At 43.5% G+C, this 22,353-nt stretch overlaps 1 protein-coding gene across 17 annotated transcripts in view; it reads left to right on the forward strand.

Annotated features, from left to right (window-relative positions):
• ABLIM3 (actin binding LIM protein family member 3) overlaps positions 1-22,353 on the forward strand; it is a 161,413-nt gene that overhangs the window by 121,427 nt on the left and 17,633 nt on the right. For 7 of the 17 annotated variants that reach the window (XM_078385794.1, XM_078385796.1, XM_078385795.1 and 4 more), the window contains 8 exons: positions 4,578-4,665; positions 9,730-9,788; positions 12,032-12,103; positions 12,704-12,859; positions 14,803-14,832; positions 15,220-15,349; positions 16,335-16,433; positions 18,309-18,359. In XM_078385794.1, coding sequence (XP_078241920.1) covers positions 4,578-4,665; positions 9,730-9,788; positions 12,032-12,103; positions 12,704-12,859; positions 14,803-14,832; positions 15,220-15,349; positions 16,335-16,433; positions 18,309-18,359 — 685 coding nt within the window. The remainder of the gene's footprint in view (positions 1-4,577; positions 4,666-9,729; positions 9,789-12,031; positions 12,104-12,703; positions 12,860-14,802; positions 14,833-15,219; positions 15,350-16,334; positions 16,434-18,308; positions 18,360-22,353) is intronic. The other 10 variants (XM_078385800.1, XM_078385801.1, XM_078385802.1 and 7 more) reach the window with 3 other exon arrangements.

Genomic DNA, 22,353 nt, shown 5'->3' on the forward strand with positions numbered 1-22,353 from the left:
TAAACATAGGTAATACATCTCTCTTAATTCAAAGCTACGCATGTAGCTACATTGCTTCAGAGTACTGTTATGAATATAACATGAAACTAATTCTACACGTAGTGAGAATGTGAAGTCAGTATAGATTTTTGGGCAAAATTCTATAAAGAATAGAACAGATAATCAAACAAGTTATAAAATGTGACCCTTTTATTACTGACTATTTGCAATGATGCTAACAAGACAATACCACACAAAGAAATATAGACTTCCTTATTAATGCCTGCCACAAGTCTTCTTCATGGATTGCTGCCTTGTCGTGGCGAAGGGGCTTGAGTAACTCAGAGAAACTATGGGCTATGCCGTGCAGGGACACCCAAGACGGACAGGACATAGTGGAGAGTTCCGACTAAACGCAATCCACCTGGAGTAGGAAATGGCAAGCCACTCCAGTATCTTTGCCAAGAACGCCCCATGATCAGAAACAAAAGGCTAAAAGATATGACGCTGGAAGATGGGCCCCTCAGGTCGGAAGGCGTCCAACATGCTACTGAGGAAGAGCGGAGGACAAGTACAAGTAGCTCCAGAGCTAATGAAGTGGTTGGGCCAAAGCCGAAAGGACGCTCAGCTGTGGACGTGCCTGGAAGTGAAAGGAAAATCCAATGCTGCAAAGAAAAATACTGCATAGGAACCTGGAATGTAAGATCTATGAACATTGGGAAGCTGGAGGTGGTCAAACAGGAGATGGCAAGAATAAACATCGACATCCTGGGCATCAGTGAACTAAAATGGACAGGAATGGGCGAATTCAGCTCAGATGATTATCATATCTACTATTGTGGACAAGAATCCCGTAGAAGGAATGGAGTAGCCCTCATAGTCAACAAAAGAGTGGGAAAAGCTGTAATGGGATACAATCTCAAAAATGATAGAATGATGTCAATACGAATCCAAGGCAGACCATTCAACATCACAATAATCCAAGTTTATGCACCAACCAGCATTGCTGAGGAGACTGAAATTGAACAATTCTATGAAGATTTACAACACCTTCTAGAACTGACACCAAAGAAAGATGTTCTTCTCATTCTAGGGGACTGGAATGCTAAAGTAGGGAGCCAAGAGATAAAAGGAACAACAGGGAAGTTTGGCCTTGGAGTTCAGAATGAAGCAGGACAAAGGCTAATAGAGTTCTGTCAAGAGAATAAGCTGGTCATCACAAACACTCTTTTCCAACAACACAAGAGGCGACTCTATACATGGAAATCACCAGATGGGCAATATAGAAATCAGATTGATTATATTCTCTGCAGCCAAAGATGGAGAAGCTCTATACAGTCAGCAAAAACAAGACCTGGAGCTGACTGCGGTTCTGATCATCAGCTTCTCATAGCAAAATTCAAGCTTAGACTGAAGAGATTAGGAAAAACCACTGGGCCACTCAGGTATAATCTAAACCAAATCCCTTATGAATACACAGTGGAAGTAAAGAACAGATTTAAGGAACTAGATTTGGTGGACAGAGTGCCTGAAGAACTTTGGATAGAGGCTCGTAACATTGTCCAGGAGGCAGCAACGAAAACCATCCCAAAGAAAAGGAAATGCAAGAAAGCAAAGTGGCTGTCCAACGAGGCCTTAGAAATAGCAGAGAGGAGAAGGGAAGCAAAATGCAAGGGAGATAGGGAAAGTTACAGAAACTTGAATTCAGACTTCCAAAGAATAGCAAGGAGAGACAAGAGGGCCTTCTTAAATGAACAATGCAAAGAAATAGAGGAAGATAACAGAAAAGGAAAGACCAGAGATCTGTTCAGGAAAATTGGACATATTAGAGGAACATTTTGCGCAAAGATGAACATGATAAAAGACAAAAATGGGAGGGACCTAACAGAAGCAGAAGACGTCAAGAAGAGGTGGCAAGAATACACAGAGGAATTATATCAGAAAGATGTGGATATCCCGGACAACCCAGACAATGTAGTTGCTGACCTTGAGCCAGACATCCTGGAGAGCGAAGTCAAGTGGGCCTTAGAAAGCCTGGCTAACAACAAGGCCAGTGGAGGTGATGGCATTCCAGTTGAACTATTTAAAATCTTGAAAGATGATGCTGTTAAGGTGCTACATTCAATATGCCAGCAAGTTTGGAAAACTCAACAGTGGCCAGAGGATTGGAAAAGATCAGTCTACATCCCAATCCCAAAGAAAGGCAGTGCCAAAGAATGCTCCAACTACCGTACAATTGCACTCATTTCGCACGCTAGCAAGGTTATGCTCAAAATCCTACAAGGTAGGCTTCAGCAGTATGTGGACCGAGAACTCCCAGAAGTACAAGCTGGATTCCGAAGAGGCAGAGGAACTCGAGACCAAATTGCTAACTTGCGCTGGATTATGGAGAAAGCCAGAGAGTTCCAGAAAAATATCTACTTCTGCTTCATTGACTATGCGAAAGCCTTTGACTGTGTGGACCACAGCAAACTATGGCAAGTTCTTAAAGAAATGGGAGTGCCTGACCACTTTATCTGTCTCCTGAGAAATCTATATGTGGGACAGGAAGCAACAGTTAGAACTGGTCATGGAACAACTGAGTGGTTCAAAATTGGGAAAGGAGTACGGCAAGGCTGTATATTGTCCCCCAGCTTATTTAACTTATATGCAGAATACATCATGCGGAAGGCTGGACTGGAAGAAACCCAAGCCGGAATTAAGATTGCCGGAAGAAATATCAACAACCTCCGATATGCAGATGATACCACTCTGATGGCAGAAAGTGAGGAGGAATTAAAGAACCTTGTAATGAGAGTGAAAGAGGAGAGTGCAAAAAACGGTCTGAAACTCAACATTAAAAAAACTAAGATCATGGCCACTGGTCCCATCACCTCCTGGGAAATAGAAGGGGAAGATATGGAGGCAGTGTCAAATTTTATCTTCCTGGGCTCCATGATCACTGCAGATGGAGACAGCAGCCCTGAAATTAAAAGGTGCCTTCTTCTTGGGAGGAAAGCGATGACAAATCTGGACAGCATCTTGAAAAGCAGAGACATCACCTTGCCAACAAAAGTCCGAATAGTCAAAGCTATGGTTTTTCCTGTCGTGATGTATGGAAGTGAGAGCTGGACCATAAAGAAAGCAGACCGCCGAAGAATTGATGCCTTTGAATTGTGGTGCTGGAGGAGGCTCTTGAGAATCCCCTGGACTGCAAGGAGAACAAACCTATCAGTTCTAAAGGAAATCAACCCTGAGTGCTCACTGGAAGGACAGATCCTGAAGCTGAGGCTCCAGTACTTTGGCCATCTAATGAGAAGAAAAGACTCCCTGGAAAAGACCCTGATGTTGGGAAAGTGTGATGGCAAGAGGAGAAGGGGACGACCGAGGATGAGATGGCTGGACAGTGTCTGCGAAGCAACCAACATGAACCTGACACAACTCCGGGAGGCAGTAGAAGACAGGAGGGCCTGGCGTGCTCTGGTCCATGGGGTCACGAAGAGTCGGACACGACTAAACGACTAAACACACACACACACACACACACACACACAAGTTGTGTTGTAGCTAATACCTGCAATTATTTTTTATGAAGCAAGCATTGGCAACAGTAGACTATGGGCTATTTCACTATCAGAAAACGAAATGAAACAAGTTATGAGAGGAAATTGCAGAGACTGAAAAGATTGACAAACAGGGCTGCTGTTTTCACCCGCACAGGGGTACTGGTAATACAGATATGAAGCCACCAAGAATGCATGGGTGAAAAAGCATCACTGACTAGAGGGCCAACCATATCATGAGGAAAAGTGAAGCAGCCATCTCACGCAATAGATCTGGGGGTGACATGAAAGAGGACTGTTCTATGCATCATGACCAGATTGAGTAGAGGATGCTATTCCTGCTTTGCCTCAGGGGGGAAAAAACGCTTTGGGCCAACTCTGCATTATTAGTCAGTGCAAATCCTCAATAAATTTATCTTGCTATCCAACACCTAACAGATCCGAATTAACTCTATATGTGATATATTCTTAATACACATCCATTTCAGTTTATCTTTATGTTTTTTAAATTGTATTTAATTGATAACCCCCACTGGTAGTCCCAGCTGCAATGAACCCATGGAAATGAATGAATGGACGAAGGAGTCACAAGTTATGGAAATTCCACTGATTGAAGTAGGTCTGCTATGTTTGGAACTTGGGATTCCCAGTGTGGTGGATAGAGTGACAGACTAGCATTCTGGAGAAGAAGGTTCAAATCCCCGCTCAGCCACGGAAACTCACTGGGGGAGTGGAACTTGTAAAACCACTGCTTAAATATATCACTTACCTTGAATGTCCTATTAGTGTCATCATAAATTGGTTCCGAATTAATGGCACAGAACAAATACATGTTTAGAACTAACCTTGAGTTTAGCACAGGTAGATAGGTAGGTCCGGTTAAATTTGTTTTAGTCTATAGCTTTATTCTTACATTTTGAAAAGGTATGGTGGATGCTGTTTCCTGAAGCAACACTGAAATATTAAACAAACGAATGCTCAGGAGAATGCTGAACCATGTGAATTGGCTGGTTTTATTTATATGAGTTTCTCTTTTTTTGTTATTGATTCTTTTAGGCAGGAGGGAAGCATTACCACCCCACTTGTGCCAGATGTGTCCGTTGCCACCAGATGTTCACAGAAGGGGAAGAGATGTACCTCACAGGTAGGGATAACAGCTCCTTGGGCAAAAGATTACATTATGGAGCAAACTGTCTATTTCTGCCATACAGAGAACCCTAGTACTGTACTCAGAACGTGCACTTTCAATGTTTGTTAATGCTACTGAGAAAACATGCGTTGAGAGCTATGTGCTGCCTCTCTGAAGGTCACTGCGTCCTTCATCCTGATACACTGTGGATTTCATTTGAGATATGTTGATTAATCTCCACTACACATTGCATGGAATATAGATTCATATTATCAGTCCCATTTCAAGAAGGGTGTGCTGAGATTTTCAAATAGAGGCCTTGTGATTAAGCCCCAAGGCAAACTTCTTTGAATGTTCTGATTGCAAGAAGCTTTAGCTCACTGAGGAGGTTAAGAAAAGTAGAAGTTGGGGGGCAGGGGGAAGAGAGAGAAAGAGAAGCAACTGGATCTCAGTATGAGTGTTTAAATCGTCTTTCTCCCAAAGGTTTATTTTCAGCACAGAGGGAAGAATGTTTGTCTCTTAGACAACCTTTAGGTGCTTGTCACCCCAGTTCGTTAATTACACTATGTCTATCTGTGTTAATTGCAGGGTTGCTATCTTCCCACCCTCACACTGAAGGAACTATATAAGCTGCTTTCTCTAGGGGGTGGCAGTTAGTTCACTGTGGAAGAGTACATGTGCCATTAGTCTCACATTGGTCTATCAACCACTGTGATGTTAAGGAAAACTCTGCCACTGTGGTGTGGCAGGGAGAAAGGGGAGATCCCACTCTAAGGTGTGCACCTGGCCATCATCCGTGATCATCAGCTTGTGAGAGGTACCCTGTTGCTATGGCGACTGTGGCCCTGGCAGCTTACAAACTTCTAAAAGAATAAAAACAGATACAACCACAATTAGCATTAAAAATTAATACAAATCATGTAACCCCCCACCCCAAAAAAATCCTGAAAATTTCAGCAAAATACATTGTTGTTGTTTAGTCGTTTAGTTGTGTCCGACTCATCGTGACCCCATGGATCAGAGCACACCAGGCCCTCTTGTCTTCTACTGCCTCCCGGAGCTGGGCCAAATTCATGTTGGTCGCTTCGATGACACTGTCCAACCATTTCATCCTCTGTCGTCCCCTTCTCCTCTTGCCCTCACACTTTCGTAACATCAGGGTCTTTTCCAGGGAGTCTTCTCTTCTCTTCTCTTCTCTTCTCAAAGTATTGGAGCCTCAGTTTCAGGATCTGTCTTCCAGTGAGCACTCAGGGTTGATTTCCTTCAAGATGGATAGGTTTGTTCTCCTTGCAGTCCAGGGGACTCTCAAGAGCCTCCTCCAGCACCACAGTTCAAAAGCATCAATTCTTCGGCGGTCAGCTTTCTTTATGGTCCAGCTCTCACTTCCATACAACACTACAGGAAAAACCATAGCTCTGACTATGCAGACTTTTGTTGGCAAGGTGATGTCTCTGCTTTTTATGATGCTATCGAGGTTTGTCATCGCTTTCCTCCCAAGAAGAAGGTGTCTTTTAATTTCGTGGCTGCTGTTACCATCTGCAGTTATCATGGAGCCCAAAAAAGTAAAATCTGTCACTGCCTCCATATCTTCCCCTTCTATTTGCCAGGAGGTGATGGGACCAGTGGCCATGATCTTGTGTTTTTTGTGTTGTTTTTTTTTTATGTTGAGCTTCAGACCGTTTTTTGCACTCTCCTCTTTCACCTTCATTACAAGCTTCCTTAATTCCTCCTCACTTTCTGCCATCAGAGTGGTATCATCTGCATATCTGAGGTTGTTGATATTTCTTCCGGCAATCTTAATTCCGCCTTGGGATTCCTCCAGTCCGGCCTTTCGCATGATGTATTCTGCATATAAGTTAAATAAGCCGGGGGATAATAAACAGCCTTGTCGTACTCCTTTCCCAATTTTGAACCAATCAGTTGTTCCATATCCAGTTCTAACTGTTGCTTCCTGTCCCACGTATAGGTTTCTCAGGAGATAGATAAGGTGTTCAGGCACTCCCATTTCTTTAAGGACTTGCCATAGTTTGTTGTGGTCGACACAGTCAAAGGCTTTTGCATAGTCAATGAAGCAGAAGTAGATGTTTTTCTGGAACTCTCTGGCTTTCCCCATAATCCAGCGCATGTTAGCAATTTGGTCTCTAGTTCCTCTGCCTCTTCGAAATCCAGCTTGCACTTCTGGGAGTTCTCGATCCACATACTGCTGAAGCCTACCTTGGAGGATTTTGAGCGTAACCTTGCTAGCGTGTGAAATGAGTGCAATTGTACGATAGTTGGAGCATTCTTTGGCACTCCCCTTCTTTGGGATTGGGATGTAGACTTATCTTTTCCAGTCCTCTGGCCACTGTTGAGTTTTCCAAACTTGCTGGCATATTGAATGTAGCACCTTAACAGCACCATCTTTCAAGATTTTAAATAGTTCAACTGGAATGCCATCACCTCCACTGGCCTTGTTGTTAGACAAGCTTTCTAAGGCCCACTTGACTTCACTCTCCAGGATGTCTGGCTCAAGGTCAGCAGCCACACTATCTGGGTTGTCCGGGATATCCAAATCTTTCTGGTATAATTCCTCTGTGTATTCTTGCCACCGCTTCTTGATGTCGTCTGCTTCTGTGAGGTCTCTCCCATTTTTGTCCTTTATCATGTTCATCTTTGCACAAAATTTTCCTTTAATATCTCCAATTTAATATCTCCAAATACATTAAAAACCACTAAAATCAACAAAGGATACATATTAAAAATAACATAGCAGACAATGGGTTGTCTTCTCCTGATCCCCAATAACCTAAAATGAATTCAACTGGCTATACAACAGGAGAACACTCATTTCATGGGCTCCTACACACAGGTCTTAAAATGGGAGATGTTTCCTGTGCTGGAATCTGTTATGTTTGAGTATGTTGACTCTAAAGATAATGCTTTCTGGGTCAGCTTAGAGCTGATGAGAACTTCCTACATTTCCCAATCATCTCTCTCACAATTTGCATGATGTAATCATATGGCCAGGTAGAGACACACACATTTGATCATTCGAACCCCACAGAGGCCTTTGTAACCAGAATGGATGTGAGGGGTGGAGGGAGTGTATGCTCTTGTTTTGACCTTCACCAGCAGCTAGGATGAAATAGTTTTGAGGCTTAAGTTGATCTATGGGGCCGTACAATTACAAATGTGAAATGTGCAGAATCATATTACAATGTCAATGTTGTGCCTTTCCCCAGGATCCTTGATTTCAGCTGCAGCTGATAGTATGTTCTTTTGACCACACCACTAAGGTGGAAGGATCTTAAAAAAGTCAATAAACCCACCACAAATCAATAGCATGCAGCGTCATCACTATGTCTGAAAGCCTTTCTTTCTTTCTTTCTTTCTTTCTTTCTTTCTTTCTTTCTTTCTTTCTTTCTTTCTTTCTTTCTTTCTTTCTTTCTTTCTTTCTTTCTTTCTTTCTTTCTTTCTTTCTTTCAAAATGGAACCACAAAAAAGAGGCAAGGCTGGAAAGAAAAGAATCTGAACATCATTTGAAAAATGAATGTCCACATCCAGTTAAGGGCTGGCCGTTTAATAGAGGTGGACAGGTTTCTGTCTTTTTGGACTGCAGCTCCCGGCATGACCATGTTTCGTGGGGAATTCTGGGAACTGTTATCCCAAAATATAACATTGCTTACTTCTAGTTTTTAATGTATTTGCTGTATGCATATTCTACATTTCTGCCACAGTGCCTGAGGTGGTTTTATTGTGTTTAATTGGTCGTCTTATTCAAAGCTGGCCCTTGATTATTCGGGAACCTGGAGAACATCATACTCCCGCTTCTCCATTTGATGTCTTTGATTAATTCCTTTATCCCTTGGTTCCTCTTGCTGCTCTGTGATACTAGCACTATCAACTGCCATGGGCAATGCTAACAGCTATGTTGCTCATCCAGGGGAAGGGGTGGGAACAAGGTTTCATCTAATCAATGAGAATTGTCACACCATTTACTATGCCCCAGCTTTCCCCAAGCATTCAGATGAGGGGAAAGAGAAACTACATCAAGCAGACCATGTGGTGATGGTATTTCACAAGGTCTAGCTGGCGTGTAGGAGCAATATGCCATTTGACATTTGGGAATCATTAATTCACAAGGTCACCATAAATCAGAAGCTACTTGATAGCATGTAGCAACAGCAAAGCAAGTGACTACCCCTTGATCTTATACATAAGCTTCATAGTTGAGGGGAATGAGTTGTGGTCAATTAACATTGCTTAAGTTAATGAAATGTATTGCTCTTGAGGTATATTACTGCAGCATACCTGTGCCCTTAAATAAAGTGCAGGATTTGGAATAAACGACTGTATCTTGTGGCAAGGTGCTTAGGCTGCTAGACCTGACAGCTTTGTAGAGTGGTTCCAGACAGGGCTTTCAGGACACCTTTACCTTGCCTCATTTGCTGCATCCCGTGGGGGGCTTCCAACAGTGATATCCTCCTCCTGAAGCCCAATCTTCTGCTGCTGCCGCCACCCTTTTTTCCTTATTGTAGAAAATCCATTAAGAAGAAATAGTTGGAGTAGCTGTGCAGTGCCCTCTAGTTGCTAGCAGGAGGAGCCCTCCACCCCAAGACATACTTGGTTACTTTCCACACTCCAATTCTAATTCTGTAAGGAGCCATCATTTTAAAAAGTGGCCACCAGGTTATTATTGCCCCCCCCCCTTTTTTTAGAAGCAGTGGTTTGGTGTCAAATTCCAGCTTACATTCTCAATGAAATGTAGATGCTACTATTAAGAATGCTAAAATGCAAGTGGCAATATACTTAGCTTGACTGATGGTACAAATGCAGAGCATCCTTTATTCTAACAAGTTTGCAATCCAAAATATGTTCACCCAAATGGAATGTTTGGTTCAAAGAGATCCAGGACCTTGGATGGGGAGAATTTCTGGGCCATGTTACAGACAGGAGCAATGCTGTGCTGGTAGCAAGGACCATGAATGGCGAGGCCAAGCTTGGGAGCTTTCTGTAATCTGGTTTTTATGAACCTTGGTAACGTAAATCACATTCTCAGTCAGGCAGCTTGTAGTTACAGTATATCCTCTTCTGTTTCAGGGTCTGAAGTATGGCATCCCATATGCAAACAAGCAGCAAGAGCAGAAAAGAAGTTAAAGGTAAACATGGAGTTGTGAGTGGATGGGAAGCAGATCTTTAGTAATAGCTGGTTGTGGGGTACCTAAAAGTAGGAATACAGTAAGGACTGGAAGACACCAGAAATTTTGTTTACTTGCTGGCTGGGGGAGAGGAGGAAATTTGAAATTTAGCATCTGAAGACTTTGATCAGCAGCAATGTGTGTGCTTGGGTTAACATTACAGGCTCCAACAACGTTGAAGCTGTAACCAAGGAAGCCGAACCATAACCATGACCTTGATTCTTATTTCTCAAACATTCATACTCTATGCAGCTGTTGTGTCTACAGCATTGCCACCAGCATTTGTTGTAAACATGCAAAATGAGAAAGTTCTGTGTATCTCCAGACAAGGATACTAAATAGCCACCCATTAAGGAATCTGCCCATTCCCTGAAAAATGTCTGTTGCTTTTTCACAAATACACAGAAGTAAACAGTAGCACCAAGGTATCCACAACAAAACTCTTTTACAGCACACAATTACAGAAAAGTTCACAGCAGCAGCATGCTACGTAGCCGTTTATCTTTTCAGACAGGACAATAATGCAAGTAGAACTGCTGGATGTGTATCCTTGATCAAACACCCCTCTGGGAAGCCATTTAAAACTGCTACATCTTACTCTTGCCCTAGATTCACATTCCTATGCATGAAACAATTATTTTTAAATCCTAAGCTCTCAATCAAGAGCAAGCCCATTGTTTAGTGCAGGAACTGCATCACCACCTGTATGGTTTGGCTCCAGCGCTTTGCATTTCGCTGTGGAAAATGCATCTTGGGTATAATGGAGAAATGAGAGAGTAATAGGTTTATTAGACGGCAATAAAGATATTCTCAAATGTTTCAAAATATCTCAAAAACAGGTGGGTTTTTTAGTCCTTCAGAATTCTTCATTATGAAGAGGGTGCGGAGAAAAACAGAAAAGGCCAAGCATCCTGCTGGCTGCATATTGGGTTTCAAGGTCTGGGTTTAAAGTGCAGTTCCAAGAGAGAACTGTTTTTGTAAACTGCCCAGAATGGCCTTGGCAGTCAGGTGGGTGATATCAAAATCAATTAAATAAATAAATGGAAGCTGGAGACTTGTAGCACCAGTTTGAGATATTATCTTACTGTTTCTGTAAAGTATTGCCTGTCACTCAGCGTCTCCTCCTTTACTTTGTTTCAAAGCATGTGGTTCCTGTTTGGCTAGGAGACGAGGCACTAGAAACATGGCAACCCACATATCAGAAAAGCGGGAGGTCACATTAAGTTGGCACATTCAGCAAGGAAACAGTCAACTGAAGACAAAGGAAGTACATTATGATGAAAGAATCCTTAGTACAGCACAGGCTTTTTGAATGATAGTGGATGTCCCCACCCTGGTTATAGATAGTAACTTGAGCAGCTGTTCAGGATACGTCATAAAGACAAACAAAAAAGGGAAATAGGGTGTGTAGTGAGACCCTTAGATAGCTGGATCTGTCACCATATTAGCTAGACTTCTTATTGTATTCCTACTTCTGGAGCTGGTGGCCACAAAAATACTTGAATCCAGTTAGTACCCTCTGTATTCAAGGAAGACAGAATTCTGTTCCACATATATCACAAGAAAGCCTTGGACTCTTACTCTAGGATTCCACATTGTTCAACAGCACTCCTAAACTTTCGTTGCCCCAAGGAATTGAAGAGCTGGTTGTAAACTGTGCCATGTGGGCTACTAGCATAAACTGGCTGAGAGACTGACAGAATTACTATGTGATGAACAGAGAGAGCATAGTTCATTGCATCAAACAACAGTAACAAATCCCTTTGGCAGCATACTTTTAGACCTGCCTTCCCCACCCTCGATCACTCAAGATGTTTTCAATTCTACCTCCCATCACTTCTGGACAATATGGCTAATTGCTTAGAGAAGATAGAGGTTGTAATCCAACAACATCTGGAGGGATCATGGTTGGAGAAGAAGGCTGTTTTTTTTTTTAATTAAAAAAAGTCTTCAGGTGAATCACATACATGGAATGAAACAATATGCAAGGTGTGGCCTTAGGTGGCAAAATGCAACAGCACAACCACCAATTCAGGCTTTTTAGGCAGGAGAATGATATGTAGGTAGGTGATGTTTTCAAAATCATTAAAAATATGCTGTTAGCTTAGGTCAACGCTGAATATACTATTTCTTTCAGTGTTATGACTTAGGCGGAGACTAGCAAGGTTAACTGCTAACCCCTGTCCTTTTCTGTGTCCACACAGCATAGAAGAACTTCAGAAACATCCATCTCCCCACCTGGCTCCAGCATTGGGTCCCCCAACCGAGTTATTTGCGTAAGTACACTCTTACAACTGAATCAGGCCCATGTGCGTAAGGTAGCTGATTACACATGCAACTTGGGAAAGCGTCCTGTCTGGCTGCCAGCAAGGCTGAGAAAGACAACTTGTCCAACACACACAGGTTGCTGTTGAGAACTGGACTCTTATGGTATAGGAAGAGTCTTCCCAGATCCAGTCACCTGTACGAAGGCAGACATTTGACAATTGCAGGCTGAGATGCCTGTACTCATCTTTTGAATGCCTTGACTGCCAAAGAGCCTTGATGCCAACCTGGCTTCTTTGAGCATCATCTGACTAAATAATTCAGATGTAAACCACCAAGGCAATTCATGGCACTGATTTCAATCCTGACCCTCTTTCCCCCTTTCCACTGATGCCTTATTATTATTATTATTATTATTGGGAAAGCCTGTTGCCTTTTCCAAAGTGTTGTTATCTTCCCTTTTCTAACCTCTGTGGTAACAATCTGGTTCCGCTTGCTCTGATTATGCATTCAACCTGTATATTCCAACTTGCCCCTTCTCTCCCTGCATCCCAAGTTCCTATTTCTTTTCTTTCTGTGCTTGTCCATCTCTTGTCTTTACCTTTATTTAGGCTAAAGTGGATAATGAGATCCTTAATTACAAAGACCTGGCTGCTCTTCCCAAGATTAAGGCCATCTATGAGGTGCAACGCCCTGACCTCATCTCCTATGAGCCTTATCACAGATATACATCGGATGAGACGCTGGAGAGATATAGCTATGGGGAGGTACAACTTCTCTGCAATTTCTCCAAGGATGGAGAGGGCCTGTGAGCCTCATCTGTATTCATTTTAAGGAGTGACTTGACATCCACAATATATCCCACCCACTCAATAAAAATCCAAAGTAGTTACTGATGAGCAGTAATGCTTTGATAAATTGAAAAATCCCAGGTGTGGCCTGATCTGGAGGTAGTTGGGACACAGATGGAAAATGCTTTCCAGTTACAGGCCATATAGATTCTGCCCCAAAATGGGAGCTGAGAATCCAGATGTAATGAAAATGCAGTATAATTTGAACTAAGAAGGAGGAGTCCTTGATAGAAGGCTGGAAGATTTTCTCAGATATTAGGCCTCAATGTCTAGTATGCCTTAAGAACATTCTTAAGCCTTGTCTCAACATGTTCTGACTTCCTCAATGAGCAGAAAAAAATGAGCATCTTGATAGTCCTGAAATAGAATGTGAAGCAGATCAGCTGTGTGTGTGTGTGACATGTTCAGTTGATATTATTGAAGTTATTACAGCCTTTGGCTGATTCTGGTTGTCCTACATTCCATTCGTACCAGTGGCCTTTGCTTCAGGTTGAACTTTTAGGTGGAGAGCAGGCAGGGAAGGAACAGGGCTGGTTTATATTGGTCCAGCCTGCTAGCTTCTACGAAGCTGATGGTTAGTGAAATGGCAATGAACAGGGAGAATTGTACGTGGGCCAGGAGACCACATCTTTAGTAATCTATACCACCCTGCATTCCACTTGTTTGCAGCATATGTGTCTTTCAGATAGGCAGCAGTCTTTGGAAACTGCAAGAATCAGTTTGCCATAAGTGTTTTATGGTGATAGGATACTGCCTTTTTTGGACTAGAGACCACAAAATAATGCAATTCATGAATCTTTCAAGATTTTGCAACACCTCTGATGACTTCCAGATATTAAAGGCTTGGCACCCACAGTTGCACTCACTAAGACAGAGCAATGGCTGAAGGTCTAAGAAGGTACCACTGGGGCATTGCTATTGCTACCGCTCAGCATTTGCTGTCTGATTGATCTGTGTAATAGGCCTCTCTGCCTAATAGTTGAGCTGGCCTTATCTATCCTCTATAGTTAATTGTTTAATACCTGATATTACTAAATGCAGAAAGGATGCCCTTAGGTTTAATATAACATAATCTGAAATCTTACCTGAAACTTGCAGAACTGGGTGTGCTGTCTTACATTCTTTTGTTGGATTATTATTAGAGTCATATTTATTCACATGCAGGGGATGTTTCACAGCACTGTAAACACAGGGCTATGGAAAAGAGGAGGGAAGCACGTGAAGTTCAGTATAGACCAGGGATGGGGACTGAAGTCATGGGACTCGCTGTCAAGCTGGACTTAAGTTGCACCTGTGACTTGACTCGGACTTCACTCAGCTTTTTTCCCCCCCAATGACCTGGACCTGACTCATGACTTAGAACCCACCCATCCCCTCCCTTTTTCTGGAGAGAGAGAAAAGCTCATTTTTAATAGGGACTTGGACTTTGGACCAAAGCGTTGGACTTGGTATCAAAGAGTTGGGCTTAGGACTCGGACTCAAAGACTTGCCAGCATCCCTGGTGTAGGCCATTTCTTGAAGGTCAAGACATTCCCATTAAGAGTGAACATATATCTGAAGAGAATAAAAGTATTGTCTCTGTTGTCTGTTGTTTCACACAACATGACAAGAGAAACATATAGTTGCTCCTTCCACGTGGTCATTTTAGAATCTCTTTCCCAGGTTTGGTTTTGTTTTTTTCCCAGTGCCCTGACAGTTCCAGTAAGGTTGTAGTTTTGCGAAGTGGACAGTAACTTGGGGGAAGGTGAACTGTGTTGTGGCCCTGAGCAGTCATGTCAGCTTGTAATCATATTTTCCTCTCTCTCTTTCCTTACTCTTCACTCCCTCCTGGCTTGTCTCTGGCCTCCTGTCACTTCTAGTCTCTGGGAACGTTGTCTCCGTATTCTCAGGTAATCACGCAGGCAACTGTGAGGGCTTGTAGAATTAGAGCTGAAGAAGCGTTTTCAGAGAGCTAGGCCATAAAGGCCCCAATGTTGAGCAGCGAGGGAATTGAACTCTGTTGCTCCTCAGCCACTGTAGAAAATAGCTTCAGATGATATTAAATTAGGAGTGCCCGTGGTAACACAGTAAATTGTATTTCTGTAAACAACACATTTGTGAATGCACAGACAGAAAAATACACACAGGCACACACACACACTTATACCCTACCTTCAGTTGGGAAGGTGAAGTGGCTGCCCCAAATAAAATCAAAAGTATAGGACTAGACTGTGGTCTCTAAACACACTGCCCTACAAATTGACTCTTTTATTACCAATAACCTTTTATTCTTCCAGGATATTTATGAAAGCATGGACATCAGGCAGCGGCGCGCCTCCAGCCCAGGCTACATTGACTCTCCCATCTACAGCCGCCAAGGCATGTCCCCTACCATTCCACGCTCTCCACATCATTATTACCGCTCAGGTAAGGACATGGCTCTCTTTTCATTAGGATTCAGCTGTGTGTCTTTGCTAGTGAGAAACTTGCATTGTAATGTTATCATCGGGACATACATGTTTCTCCCCAAGAGGCATTCGATGCCAGAACATCTTTCCATTTCCCAGAAGATTTTGCAACATGAAGTCTTATTTAGGGGGAAACGGTGGGAATAGAGCAAGAATGGCACATATGCCCCTAATCGTCTTCTGTGTTGTGCAGGACCAGTTCTTGACAGAGTGGTAGAGAAGTGACCAACTGTATTACAGTCTTATCTAAGATGAGTTTATTACTGGGACTTCACTCCACTGCGTATATGGCATCCTCTCTCTGTGGCACGTTCAATATGAGGACTCCAGTCTAGAGCTAAAAAGGAAAGGAGCAGATGATGTGGGAAGCAATGGATGCCACAGGACTCATATGTGCACACACATAGAGGTGTTAGAGAATTTTCCTTCAGCATGAGACATGCAAACAACACTGGGTTTTGGCATGCTGTGCTAGGCAGATGGCACAACAGAGAAGAAAAAACACAGATAAAAGCATGTCCAGCAGAATGGTCTAATTCTCTTTAATATATGTGCTCATCAGAACCTCACCCTCTGCCAAAATAAAGTATTTGTTACAGTTGTCACTGGACTCTGCACAGCTGGTGCCAGTTAGGTGCCAGGCGGGTAGGTCCCGGCATGGAATTTCTGGCACTCCTGCACTGGATTTAGAACTGCCACTGATGGCATGCACCTGTGGGATTTTCCTCTGGCTCCTGTTCATCTGTGAACCTGACACTTCTCCTTCGACGTGGTGTGTAGGATTCACCCTCATCACCATCACGCCACCCTTCCATCCATGCACCCTGCTCACGGATTCACAGGTGGCTTGCTACTCTTCTAACATGGCTGCTTTTTATAACACCAATTTTCCTCTGCCTCTCTTTTTCTTTCCCTGCTGCTCCCCTCCAATCTGCTCTTTCAAGGAACAGAGAGTGGGCGCAGTTCCCCCTATTATAGCCAGTTAGATGTGAGGTCTTCTACACCAACCTCATACCAAGCTCCTAAGCATTTCCACATTCCAGGTAGGCTGTGTAGGCTCTGGCCAGCCTGTGAAGGAGCGTTGTGTCCTTTTTTTTTCTTTTTAATTTAGTCTCTCTTTTTTTTTACAGTTGGTATGCATGCATGTGCCACATGTGTATACTGCATGACTAGCGCTTTTGCCAGCCTAGAGTAAGCTAGCAACAGCAAGAGACATTTGCATGATAGAGGCCATCCATAAATAAGACCTGCTGCCTTCGTCCTGCCTACTCCACCATCTGTGTTCACCCTCCACTACAGCTTCTCTCTCCTGTAGAAAGAAAAGACTCTGCTGCTCCTTTCCTTCCTTTCTCTTCCTTTGAGGAGCAGAGGGTAAGGTGTTCTTCCGCACCCATCCTTGACAGAGCATTTATCTAATACTCCTCCTGCTCCCTTCAGGGCCCACTGCACCTTTCCCCCAGATATCTCTGGGCCTGTCAGATGGCTGCTGCCTTCCAGCCGAGACTCCAGGGGCCACCAGGTAAGGGCCACTGCTTCGCCCTTCCTGCAGGGAGGGAGGGATGGGAGTGAACACCTTTCCTTTGTCAGTGCACAAGTATATATATATATATATATACACATCCTCCTCATCTGTCTGCAACCAGCTTTGCTGATGAGATAAATCCAGATCCATTGGTTCAACCAAAGCTCCTCAGGTTCCCCACCTGCCTAATTGCCAGGCAGCCCTGTTAGCCCTCCTCAGGCCCTTAGCCTAGACTGATGACCAATCAAACGGGGGGGGGGGGGCTTCAGAACCTTTTGACATGCACTCTGATGACTTCTAAGATGGCAAATCTCAGTCAGTTTGTGCATAGCAGAGGAACCCAGGTGAAAGACCTTATGGTTAGGGTTTGATTTTACTCCCTTCAAGATTTCTTCAGCAGTTGGTCCTGCTGGGAGTGCTCCGAGTTAGAGCTCAGTTCTTAAGCACTCTGAAACATTCATAGAGAGCTCTCAGTCTCAGTGCATTATCTGGATCAATGGAGGGGCATGAAGCAAGCTTGTAGTCATGCAATGCCATTTATGAAATCAGTCCAGAGTTGAAGGCATGGCCTTCACTGCTGGCAGGCAAGATCCCCTTCTTACCTAAAAAGGTCCAGTAGCATTCTGGAATTTTCCCTGCCGCTTTTCCTTCTATCCTTGCCTCTGTTGGAAATGAGGTTCCGACACATGCATGATCCTGTAGCTTTTGCCGATGTCTTTTATGGATGGCCTGGTGCCTGCTCCAACAGTTCAGCTCATCAGTAAGCCTTCGTGCTGGTATGGTAGCTCCTCTTCCCGGCTTGCTTTGCTTCTCTCTTGTTTGATGAGACTTTGACTGATTTGTTTTGCTCTTTTATAAGGGATGGGGTGTGGATTATGTCCCTGTATCTCTAAGAAACCAATTCATAAATCACCTGGTGCCACTGGCAGACAAGATGATGGCCTCCAGTGCCACCTGAATTAAGCCCTTCCCTCCCCTGAACTGAGGCAAGCTGCCAGATGTACCAGAAGGAAAAATGTCTGGCTGCCCTGCATGCTGTTAATAGTGAGCATGCTCACAGCATGACCTTTGTGCATGGACACATTCTCTGTTGTATGGCTGTCTACAGCACACATCACTCTAAACAGGGTTAATTCCTTCTTCCCCCATCAAACCAGCTCCCAACCTATCTGTGCTCTGCAGATACTTAGACTAAGGCTGCCTCGCTTTGTGCAATACTCTGGAAAGGGACACGGGTGGGGGACTACTGAACAGAGTGAACGGGCAGTTTGGTCATGGGTGGGCATATTATCCACACATGCAGTGGCTCCTGTGACTCTACTATTCACACTCTGGCTCCTACCCCTTTTCTCTGTCTTCTTCTTCTTTCCTTCATTCTCTTTCTTTTTGCCTCCAGCTGCTGCAGAGAGTAACATCTACCGGAAGCCTCCCATCTATAAAAGACACGGTACAGTTTGGGCATGGCTTTGGCACATATATGAACATGCATAACAAAGTCCAGATCCACTTTAGCTACAGTGCAGTGCATTGAATGTGGAGTGGTTCCATGAGCTTTACAGCAGTTGTGCCAAGGGACCAGAACCGGACACGATGGATCCTGAGAAAAAGGGAAATGTACTTTGGGGTATCTCTGGCCTCTGAAGTAGGGATGAGAAAGATAAGAGTAGAAAAGTCCGGATATGCTATACCTCCCTTTGAGGTTCCTTATAAGGTAGGGGGCATCAAGCTTTGTCTTAGACTACCTTCAAGAAGAATCACACCTAAGTAGGCAAAGCAACAATGGTCTGTTTAGTTTACAATTCTTATTCTCTTACTAACTTAAGAGAAAACTAAAGGACTACATGCCCCACTCTGTGTATTAAGGTGGCATACTGTTGTTACTTCTGCCACCAGTAAAGACAGTTTTATGAGAAGGAGGTAAAAGAAATGGCATCACTTCCTTGGCCAGGTCCAAGCCAAAAAGGGCAGCAAAAATGATTGGCCTGTGTTCTTGGAGGGCTATGGGGTGGGCGGAGAGCCAACAACTCTGGACAGGGAAGCATCTGGGGAGATGAAGGTGATGGCGCTGAACAATTGAAGGTCACGGACATGGATTTTATAAGGAAATAAGAATGGACACGGTGTGAGGACAAGTCATGGAGGAAGGCTTTAGACCTGAGGGTGAAAGGTTTGTACTGGATCCAAGACCAGAATTTGAAAAGTTACTTTTAAGAAGAATAAATATAGTGACATGCTGAAACAAATCATAACTAAGGAATGTTAGAGTGATGCTCTGGAAAGATGAAACTTTGATCCTGGGGATGGCAAGACAACATCCAAATGTTAATACCAGAGAACCACATGGTGATGCGGGGTTGGGTACTCTATCAGTGCCATGGGGGATACTTTTCTATGGGTTCATTTTATGATAAGTTTAAATCTTGACAGGGGCAGTTGCATGCAATTAAATATTATTGTAATCATGAGTTGAGCATACAGAGAAGTATGTAGTTCTTACAAGCCTTCATATTGGTGCAAAGGGTACTCCCCAGGTAAGTTAAAAGCTGTAAATAGAGGGATTATCCCATGGGCAGCATTAACAGGATGGGAAGAAAAGCACATTGCCTACTATTATTTACTCTTAGGGAACAGGCAGCCTGTGTTCTGAGTAAAGGGCAGGAGGGCTCAATGTGCTACTTTGGGGAAAGATGTCCTGACTGCTTGGAGCGTGAGTCATCCCTGTTCTAGGGTGGGTCAGAAGGTATTCTGCCCTTGGAAAGATCATCATCCTGTACCTCCTTGGGTAAATTTGCTGTAATTGTGGGAACCTTGATTCTGGAGGAAGAATGTTTCAGGAGCAGTACATCACCATCTTGTACGCCCTACGTGGATGTGCTCAACAAACAGTAGTGCAGATAATGAAATAAGAATTGTGCCACTAAAGTTAACTGTCTACTCATAAATGCCAACACATGACATAATCAGACTTGATCAAAATGAGATAGGCTGTTTTAAGTAAAGAAAGCCTCATGTACAGCTGATCTGAACTTGGTGTAAAGGAAGAGGTACTGTGGGTAGGGCAGGGCAGGGCAGGGCAGGCCTGGCTTCAAGGCAGGATGTTCTACGCTCTCAACTGTTCTTGGCAAGGAAGCCACACAAACAGTTTGTCTTTAGGCCTTCAGAGGTCACAGAAGATGGAGGCACGCCCTCCACCAGACAGGCTCTAGCAGTGAGGAGGAAGGATTTGCACTCGGCTCACCAATCTCCTTTTTGTTTTAGAAGCCTTTCAGCTTTCCCTTTAACATGGTAACCAGCTATCTCGTCCTCTCTTTCCTTCCCCCTTCCATATTTGCTGTCTGCTCTTACACCTTGCCCTGCTGGCTGCACCCCACTGCATTGTAAGTAACCTACCTTTGCCTCTCTTCTTTACACCAGCAAACCCCTGTGTGCATGTTCCCTCAGATTTCCCTCAGCCAGCCTTTTTAGTTTGAAAACTTGCATTTCTGCTCTATTTGGTGGATGTAAAATAGCTTTCTCAGGAGATTTTGAAAAATGACTCCTAGTGGAATTGCAATCACGTAATGCAGATTACATATTCTTAAGTACTCTAAAAATATCCTCTTGTACACTGAATCTGGAGTGTTGCCTGTTGTTTTAATGCACATTTAAGGGCACACATTCAAAACACAAATAACTTAAACCAGTTATCGTTTAGTCCCACTTTATGCACTCCTGACTTGTGAACTGGGGATGAACATTGTTCCAAACTAATAAAACTACTGGAAAACGCATGATACAAAATGGTGGATAACGTAAGCTTTGTTTGCAAGGATTCCCGAAGCAAGGGGTGATTGCTGTTAGAGTTAATTAAATCTGCTGATGCCCCCACTATTGTCACCAAGTTCTACTTAGGCCTTGAGAGGGAAGCTGATCCTGGCACCAACAGAAAATTCCTTCTCTCTGCCTTAATCACAACCTGGAGATGGGGATGGTTGAGTTTTCATCAGGGCCAAGATGGACAATCAAAAAAGGGATTTAAAAATTTACACATATGCATTACCCTTAACCCTGTAACATAAGCTTTCCATAGTGCCAGTGGAACCCTTCTTACCATCCTACCAACCTGAACTGACCCGATGTTGTGTGATTTTTGACACTAAATAGGGTCAGGCTTGATTAATAATTGGATGGAAGACCATCAAGGAATACTAGGCTATCTGGTGAAAGGAGGTAGAGAATCTTAGCTGGATTCCTGAAGAGCTACGGCCGGTCAAAGATGATAATACTGGGCTAGAGGGACGCGCGGCCCTTTCCCAGCTTCCTGTTCATCCTTTCCCCTCCCTGCAGCTATGGTTGTTAAATGGGGTTGGGGAGAGTGGTTTAATGCATTTAATGTTATTTCTGAAAGATCGGATTTGTGCATAAGGAGGATATGAGGCTTATACTGACATTTAAGTTCTGTCTGTAACAGGGCTCTTCTGTGTAATACACCTCATTCACTCAAGACACACCAAGCCATGCTCTAATGCATGGGCTTCAGACTGGGTATGGGGGGGAGCGGTATGAGGAATTTGGGTTTCTGGAGGGAAATTATTCGTGCTTAGTATGAATTTAAAATAATTTTTATTCAGTTAATGGCCAGAATCCTATTGGTGTTCACATGTGGTTTGTGTAATTTACTGCATTTAATTGTGACTAATTGATAAGACAGTAGGGCACATCTTCGTTGCTCAGTTGGGTGCATGATCAGGCCTGCAACCCAATGATACCCTGGTGCCGTATCAGTTGCCTGTGACAGCTGTGGCAAGTTATAGAGATCTTATGAAAACACCAAGAGGGTTCTGACTATTGTGTTTAATTTTAATTATGAATTGGATTTTCTGCCAAAAGTGGTCTGGGTGATGACAAAGGAGATGTAGGGAGGTGTGATCATCAAGGTGGTATGATGTTGAAAAGTTTGGAAAGCCTTCTTTGGGAGATACTGCTCCTTTTTTAGAGTTATTGCCTGTTCCCTCTGCTGTAAGGACCAAAGTACATGAAAGTACTAGGCACAGACATTGTACCCCGGTTTAAAATCCAAGCAGAGGAAGGAAGCAGAGCTTTAACCCCTCATACAAACACACACACAATCCCAGTCTCCATCTACCTCAGTCCCTAACATTGATTGATGTTGGAAGCATCTCTTGCTTTTCACTTTGGCAAGTACAGGAGGTCTGGTAGCCTGTTCCATCACAAATGAGATTAGCTTCCCCCATCCACACCTGCTGTCTCCTTTTAAAGAGCCACGGGCACAACTGCATAATTGTCTAGTTGGAGCATGAGACTGGACCATTTAGAGAGAGGATGTGGTATCTGTTCCTTTTTACTATTTAAATGAGAAATGCCTTTAATAATCAAAAATGCAGCCAGACCTCCTCCATAAGTACTGGGACCAGTGTTGGCCATCTGGCAGTGATTTTTTT

This window comes from Pogona vitticeps, chromosome 2, assembly GCF_051106095.1.
Source record: "Pogona vitticeps strain Pit_001003342236 chromosome 2, PviZW2.1, whole genome shotgun sequence".
Lineage (NCBI taxonomy): Eukaryota > Metazoa > Chordata > Lepidosauria > Squamata > Agamidae > Pogona > Pogona vitticeps.